At 41.0% G+C, this 9,082-nt stretch overlaps 1 protein-coding gene across 1 annotated transcript; it reads right to left on the bottom strand.

Moving 5' to 3' along the window:
- Window positions 1-2,267: 2,267 nt before the first annotated feature.
- Window positions 2,268-3,756, bottom strand: LOC121808669 (ras-related protein RABH1b-like; the record flags this gene model as incomplete). Its single annotated transcript, XM_042209268.1, has 5 exons — window positions 2,268-2,396; window positions 2,475-2,599; window positions 2,917-3,005; window positions 3,243-3,316; window positions 3,646-3,756. Coding segments are annotated over 5 exons (528 nt in total), but the record flags the coding sequence as incomplete, so codon positions are not given.
- Between the last annotated feature and the right edge of the window lie 5,326 nt (window positions 3,757-9,082).

Consider the following 9,082-nt stretch of genomic DNA (forward strand, 5'->3'; position numbering starts at 1 on the left):
GGCAGTCGGGGTTAGTATGCCGGGATAAGAGGGGATGCAGGGCGGACAGGAGATGTCGGGCGAGCAGGGGATGCATGGCAGACAAGCGATGTCGGGCGGGCAGGGGGTACCGGGGATGCAACCCGGGATGCAGATGATGCCGGGGTGGGCAGCCGGGATGCAGATGATGCCAGGGTGGCAGCCGGGGATGCAGGGGACGCCGGGAGGGGACAATGTCTATCATCCCAGTCTTGATTTTTTTACTGCTTCTTCGCACACATCGACCCCAGCGGAGACGCAGTTCACTGGGCGTGACACTTTCTCCTTAGAGGAGTTGGGGATAGATCTCGAGGATGCGGACACTCCCGTTCAAACGGGGGGAGTAAGGCGGGGTCGGGGCGCACCGACGAAGAAGAAGGGCAAGGGGAAAGGCAAAAGGGTGGTCGGCGAGTCGTCGCAGCCGGCTGATGACGGCAGCCCGGCACGAAGGAAGTGGACGGATGCGGAGAACGTCGCGCTGTCCAAGGCTTGGGTGAGTGTTTGCGATGATCCCCTCCATTCGAACAATTATAGGATCGTCAACTTGTGGTCTAAAATATCAGCAGCCTACAAGGCATTTTGCCCGGGGGGAGGCCACACAGTGGGGAGGAGTGCCGGAAGGGGTGGGACCGAATCAGAGCTGCGGTCTCCCGATTTTCGGGCTTGTTCACCAACGCCCTCCGCATGCAGACCAGTGGCCAAATTGACGAGGACTGCAGGAGGATAGCGGAGAATGCCTTCCCCGTGCCCGGGCTTTATAAGGAGTCCAGCTACTGGAACTGCTATGAGGTGCTGATGGACTTCGAGAAGTTTCAGGCAGGTGTCGATGCTGGCTGGCCGAAGAAGCAGCGACTGAACTATGCCGGTGATTAGTGCTGATGATGTGGCAGGAGGAGTTTTTAGTACTGATGATGTGGCACAAGGAGTTTGTGGCTAGCCTATGGCTGGCCTATTACCATTGTGGATGCTCTTAGATTATTGAATTGGTCCAAAAGAGCAGCCCAAATTAAATGAGAGGTCCCCCTTCTCACTTCACTTCTTCTCTCTCACTCAAATCCCGAAATCGGGAAAATCCCTTCTTCTCTCACGGTGATTCAGCGCCGCCGCAACACTGCCGCTACCCCTCCCAGCCCTCAGAGTTCACCAACCTGCCTTGGTCTGGATTCACACCAACCTGCCACTTTCCCTAATATTATCATTTTTTTCACTTTTAAATACCTCAAATCGCAACAAAATAAAATTCACCCCAAGTACTCTCCATTCTGATTATCTCTCTCAAATATGTCCGACCAACAACCCCACACACAACTCTGGCGGCTGGGGACAGTGGAGCACGCACTACAAAAAATTCGCTAATTAGTGACGGGTATTTCCGTCACTAATAAGTCCGTGCGAATGAGTTTGATCCCAAATCGCGTTTCGCATGTACCGTGCGAATTTCAAATCATTCTGACACTTTTGCCCGATTTCTACATTGAAACTGCATCAGGGTAGTGGAAATAATATTAGTTGAGAGTGGGGTCCACATTATTGTAATGGTATAAGTTGTAAATAAAATGATGTGTAGAGGTAATATGTTATTTGACATTTTCAAAATTAGAAAGTTTATACTCCCTTCGTCGTACTTTAGGAGTCCCGGTCACTTTTGCGCACTCGTTTAAAATGATACTTAATAAATAATTAAAGTAGAGAAATGGTAAAGTAAGAGAGAAAATAATGTTAAGAAGAGTCTTCTCAAGATTATTCTATATCTTAGTTTATCATTTCTCCACTGTAACTATTTATTATCATTTTTATAAAATGTGTGCACAAAAGTGACTGGAACTCCTAAAGTGGGATGGAGGGAATACTTTTTAGGGATGGACGAAAAAAGAAATAGTGCATACTCTTTGGGGACAAAGAGAGTATGTTATACTTAATTATCTTAAATTAATTGTTCTACATAAATTAAAAAATAATAGAAACAACAAAAGTAAACAAGTAAAGAATGAATACGAAAATAATACTCTCGACAAACAAGGGAAGAATGAATAGAAAAAATAAAGGAAGGTTATAGGTAGTAGTATTGAAATTTGTGGCCGCTGACCATAGGTTTAATTGTAAGATGAGAAACTGTATAAAAAAAAAGGTTAAAGGGCTTTCAAATCAGCTGTATCCGATGATTTGAAATACTGTCGGCAAACACAAATACAATTCAAAGCTCAATAAAAATAAATGTTTCGCATAAACCAATGTATTGGTTCTCCTTTTTAGCAAGCGGAATCTCCCGACCACTGCTGTGACTGAGACTTGAGGTCGACATCGACTATCTCGTCTTGCTCCGTTGATGACACAGTTTCTATCCCTAGGAGGGCTTCAACGATCTTCTCGAATAGTTCCTGTTTGTATTACATGCAAACCCATATCATTAAGCACATTGAGTTGCACAAATGATTTGCAATGTACTTATATGTTACCTTTATATTGAAGTCAGTCTTTGCACTTGTTTCAATAAACATGACACCAAAATCACGAGCTTTCGCTTCTCCTTCCGCGATTGAAATTAGCCTGTTATAGTTATTAAATGTAGGATCACTTGTGGCTTAATATGATTACTTAAAGCAGTAACTTTGCAACCTCGTACTCTATATTTTGTATGTTGACCCAATGATTACAAATTATTTTAAACTATTAATCCTACACCAATCAGATCTATGAAAAAAGCATATTCCAATCTACTCATCAATATTGGTAATTTTGATAAATACACTTGATCTATTTTAGTAAAATATAGGTTTTGCTTAAGTGGAACGTCCTTGTATAGATGAATTAAAATGAAAGACAATGACCAAAGCTTGAAAGGAATCCCACCCATACAAAACTAAGAAATATAATATGAGAGATATAGCAGTGACGTACTTGTAATATCATATACTATGACTGCAACAGAGGAGTCCCTTATATAGCCTGGTAAAGATATTCTGAATATTTCATTTCCAGCAGTATCCCTAAACGTGAATACATCGGAAGATTATTCCTATAGCAGAGTGGGACTACGAATCACATACAATTTCACTTTCACTATACTTTGAAAACTCAAATATGATCAACTACAATTCCTAAACATGGTTTTTCCAAGGTGCACTAGTGGCATAGGAACATACTGAGTATTTTTTTTGGCACATGGTTTCCAACAGAATGTAGCTAATAAATCGTGTTCATGAAATCATCGAAGCATATCTTACCATAGCTGCAAACGTACAGTAGTCTGGTCTTCAATATTAATTATCTTTGAAAGAAAATCAACACCAATCGTTGCCTGAACAAAGCAAATGGCAAAATAGTACGGTAAAATTCTATATTATAACAAGCCAACAAAGAGGTTCTTTTAAATATTCATATTCCAACAATAATTGTAGTCACTTATTCGCTGGTAGTGTGGTGCTGTTTATTTTAAATCTAACATAACATTTGGATTTTGATATTTGATGACCTAAATATGTTAGGAATTTAGACGAAATAAAGTGTGTGTCAAGTGCTAATTAGTGATATTACGGATCATATCGTGCCTCCTAACACAATACTCTTCAACATAAGTTGAAGCTCAGAAATGTTAAACGTTAACTTTACAAAGATGTGATTCCGCACCTGATAAGTATCATCGAATATGTCGTGTACAAACCTAGTGATGATACTCGTTTTTCCGATGGATTGATCGCCTAGGAATACCAGTTTGTATTTGTCGAGGGCTGAAACCGAAGCCACGCATCAAAATCAAGTCAACCGAAACAATCTAATGGCACCACACCTCTTTTGAATTTAAATCAACGAAAAAAGGAATTGTGTTCTCCTTTCAGACTCGCATCACGGACAAAAATATGGTTTTACAAATCAATATATATAGTGATCAAAACTGAACCAAATTTAAATACATGACCAACACCAAATTTAAACCATAAGATCAATCTTGTAATCTCATGGTCAATAAATTACCACACAATATGAGATAATTTTGACAATTAAGAATATAAATTCGCTAAGGGTGTATTAGACTGTCAAATATATGGTTAAATTGTGATAAGTCTTATTATTATCATGGTAAGTTACATATAATGCGGTACATTCAATGCTATAATGATTTAGTAAATCCGAAATTAGGGGAGTGATCAATTGCTAACTAATTAGTAATCACAAATTAAGACTAAATCTTGACCATTAGATTAGGAGATCTAGTGGTTGAAATAATGACACATGAATTAGATTTTAAATTAAAAAAATTATTAAATAAACTTAAAGTGTATTAATGTCAATTTTCTCTCATCAAAATTATATCAAAACTTTAAATTAACGTAACTCTCCTAATTTAAATTATTTTTTTTGCAAAAAATATATCAAATTAAAGATAATTTTATAAGGATTCCAATGAGATCTCAATTGCATATGTTCCGACGATGTTCGGGTGATGAAATTTGATAAATTATATTTCAATTTTCGTTCATGTTCATAATCGGATTTTATCAATGAATGCAAAAAAATCTCAATATAGTGTATACAAAATCTCAATATAGTGTAGGTAAAATATCAATAAAAATGTGTTGATATTTTCTTGTCCTTGTGTTGATATCCTCATGTCATATTATTGATATTTGTTGTTAGGATTTAACCGCACAAGACTTTCACACACTCAGGTAGATCACACACACTCTCACAGTTGTATGAGAACTCACAATGCAGAAGAACACACACACTCACACTTAGAGTATTGAAGATGGTAATCTTGGAGAGAAAACTTGAAAACTCTTTATTGAATGAATCATCTAAACTACATACAAACGAGTTATTTAAAGCTCTACAATTCAGGTAGCAACTGCCACTAACAAACTACAACAAGAATCAAGAAAGCAAGAAAGCTAACTGTTACATTGAACTAACTAACTGCCATTTCCAACGGCTAATTCTCTAGGCTGCTTCTTCCTTCTTCTTACAGCTGAGATGAGTACTCTATTATTACAATTCTCCACCTGAGTGCTCATCTCAGTTCTTGCAGCAAACCTTGATCAACTTCTTGCAGTGATCAAACTTATCTCTACTTAGAGATTTAGTGAGCATATCAGCCGGATTGTGTAAGGTGTTAATCTTAATCACCTTCACTCTCCCTATCTCAATCTCATCTCTAATAAAGTGCAACTTTATGTCTATATGCTTGCTCCTTTCATGGAAACCCGGATGTTTAGCCAAGCATATAGCTGAACTGCTGTCACAATGAATCACCATTGTTCCTTGGTCAAAACCAAAATCAGAAATCACCCCTTGTATCCAGAAACTCTCCTGTACAGCTGCAGTGAGAGCTATATATTCTGATTCTGTAGTTGAAAGAGCAACTACACTCTGCAAACCTGATTTCCAACTGATCACAGTTCCAAACATGGTAAACAAATAACCTGTTTGAGGCTTTCTGGTGTCCAGGTTTGCAGCATAGTCTGCATCACAATACCCCTGCACAACCTCCTCAGATCCACCTTCCCAGCCATTGAACACAATCCCCCAGTCCTTAGTTGACTTCATGTACCTCAATATCCACTTAAGAACATTCCAATGCTCCTTCCCCGGGTCTGCCATGTATCTGCTAGTCACTGAGATAGCATGAGCAAGATCTGGTCTTGTACAAATCATAGTGTACATGATACTCCCAACAACACTAGCATAAGGGATAGCCTCCATCTCATCAGCCTCTTGCTTAGTTTTAGGAGCTTGTTCCTTTGATAATCTGAAACTCTGGGACAAGGGTGTTGAAGCAGGTTTAGCATTCTCCATTCTGAATCTCTGCATAACTTTGTCAATATAATCAGTTTGCAGCATCCACAGCTTCTTGCAGCCTCTATCTCTCTGAATATGTATGCCTAGGATCTTCCTTGACTCTCCTAGATCCTTCATTTCAAAGCTTGACTTCAGATCTTGTTTAACTTTCTGAATTTCTGTCATAGAAGGCCCTGCAAGTAGCATATCATCCACATAGAGTAATAGGTAGGCAATGGGAGTCCTGCCTGCCTTCTTGATGTAAATACAATCATCATATTCTGACTTGGAGAAGCCAATCTTCTTCATCTGTGCATCAAACTTCTTATTCCACTGTCTAGGACTTTGCTTAAGTCCATAAAGACTTTTCTGTAACAGGCACACCTTGCCTTCTTCTCCAATCTTCACATAGCCCTCTGGCTGTTCCATGAAGATAGTTTCCTCTAGATCTCCATTGAGGAAGGCTGTCTTCACATCAAGCTGTTGTAGCTCCCAGTCAAGCTGATTCACCACAGCCAATAGGATCCTAATTGAAGTGTGCTTCACAACAGGTGCAAACACTTCATTGAAATCGATTCCCTCCTACTGTGTAAAGCCTCTAGCCACCAGCCTTGCCTTGAACCTGACTCTATCCTTATCAGTGGTCTCAATCTTTCTTTTAAACAACCACTTACAGCTTACCAGCCTCCTTTCCTTACCATCTGTACTCAGCTTGGATTTGTCCACCAAAATCCATGTTTTGTTCTTGAGTAAAGACTCTATTTCCTCATTCATGGCTTCAATCCATCTTTCTCTATCTTTACTCTGCATAGCTTCTTTATATGTGAGTGGATCTGCACCATCAATACTTTCAGCTGCACACAGAGCATAATACACAACATCAGAGAACTTTGTTGGTGGCCTTGTTTCTCTTCTAACTCTGTCCCTTGCAAGCTGATAGTCTCTGATAGAGTCTGATATAGACTCACCAGCCTGGTTGCCCTGAGTTGGAGCCTCTTCTTTATCTGAATCAGACTCACTCCCTGAGTCAGTAACTCCACCTGCTCCTAGGCCAACCCCCACAGGCTCCACCTTGAAGAAATCACCCTCATCTTCACTGGAGTCCAGCTTATCTTTCAGGTATGGCATCTGATCCTCCAAGAACACCACATCCCTACTCACCAAGACCTTCTGCTTACCAGGCTCAATACACCAGAGCCTATACCCCTTAACACCCCTCTGATACCCCAACATAATACATTTCAGAGCCCTAGCTTCAAGCTTGCTTTGCCTAGCATGAGCATAGGCCACACACCCAAACACCTTGTACTTTGAGTAGTCACTATGAGCTCCATACCACATGTAATCAGGAGTTTCAGATTTCAGGGCAGTAGATGGGCATTTATTTATGAGATAGGCTGCTGTATACACAGCCTCACCCCAGAACCTGCTGCTCAAACCAGAACCAAGAAGTAGGCACCTCACCCTCTCTAGGATTGTCCTATTCATCCTCTCCACAACACCATTTTGCTGAGGATTACCAGGAACAGTCCTATGCCTCTTCATACCCTTCTCTTTACAAAACAGATCAAACTCAGCAGACAAGAACTCTAGGCCATTGTCTGTTCTTAAGCATTTAACACTTCTACCCTTCTCTAGCTCAACCTCCTTACACCATATCTTGAACTTTGTGAGTGTTTCAGATTTTTCTTTAAGAATATATACCCACAACTTCCTTGTATAGTCATCAATGATAGCTAGATAATACTTTCCTCCACCAATTGAACACACCGGTGAAGGCCCCCAAAGATCACTATGTATGTAGTCTAAAGGGGCTGTAGAAGAGTAAATACCTGTAGGATAGGGTGCCTTCTTAGCCTTTCCAAGTATACACTGCTCACAGGGGTTCATCTTGTTGAAATCTCCAGAGATCAGACCCTTCTTGATGAATTCTTTCAAGCTTCCTTCAGCTGGGTGGCCCAATCTCTTGTGCCATAGCATTATGGAATCATCTGATACTGCATTGCTTTCTCCATCAACAGCCTTAGCCTTCAGATAATAGAGAATATGCTCTCTGTCAGCCTCCATCATCACTGCATCTCCAGATTTAACAAACAATTTTCCTTGACTCATCAATATGGTGAACCCTCTCTGCTCCAGCATTCCCAATGAGATGAGATTCCTCTTCACTTCTGGAATATACCTCACCCCAGTTAGGATCTTTATAGAGCCATCTTGTAGGCTTAGCTTTACCTTCCCTATTCCTCTGATCTGACAAATGTGATTATTACCCAGCACCACAGTGCCGGCTGCTTCTTGAAGGTCATGAAACCAGCTCCTATTTGGGCACATATGGAAGCTGCACCCCGAGTCCATAATCCACCTATGACTGACCCCACTGTCACTAATATTCATGAGTTGAGCCGGGGGATCAGCACTCTCCACACAATCAGATTGGTTGTGTCCCTCAGAGGCCATCTTTCTCTTCCATGCATGACAATCTTTCTTCAAATGTCCAGGTTTCTTGCACCAATAGCAAGCTCTGGTTTCCTTCTGAGCATCAGAACTTGAGGGTTTAGAGCCCTCAAACTTCTTCTTGAAGTTCTGCTTTTTGAACTTCTTTACATTCAAGGCCTCTGCAGCTTGAACATTGGAGCTTGCAGAGCCTCTGCTGGCTGTCTTCTGGAGTTCTTTGGCCATCAAGGCTGAATAGACTTCTGCATAGGTGATAGGTTTATCTCTTCCATAGATAATTGCATCACTTAACTGGTCATACGAGCTAGGCAAGGCATTCAATGTGAGAATGGCCTTATCCTCATCTGAAATCTTGACATCAACAGATCCCAGGTCATCAATGATCTTGTTGAACTCCTCTAGCTGCTCAATGATGGACCTATCTCCAGAAAAACTATAGGCATACAGCCTCTTTTTGAGATACAGCCGGTTAGCCAAGGATTTGGCCAAGTAAACTTCATCCAACTTGTCCAAGATCTCCACAGCAGTCTTGGCTTCTTGAACATCCCTCAAGACCTTATCTCCAAGGCACAGAATCACTACAGAATGTGCCTTGAGCTGCATCTCTTCCATCTTTGCCTGGGCTTTATCATCAAGCACTGGAGCCTTTCCTTTCTCCTCTGGTTTTGCAAGAACTGCGGCCAAGCCTTGTTGAATCAAAACCGCCTTCATCTTCATCTTCCACAGGCCATAATCATTTTTGCCTGTGAACTTTTCTGCATCAAGCCTTGCTGCCATCTCTGAAACCGATTGATCCTCTGCAAAACAGCTTCAATCCCTTCCCACAGACGGCGCC

The sequence above is a fragment of the Salvia splendens genome, chromosome 6, assembly GCF_004379255.2.
Source record: "Salvia splendens isolate huo1 chromosome 6, SspV2, whole genome shotgun sequence".
Classification (NCBI taxonomy): domain Eukaryota; kingdom Viridiplantae; phylum Streptophyta; class Magnoliopsida; order Lamiales; family Lamiaceae; genus Salvia; species Salvia splendens.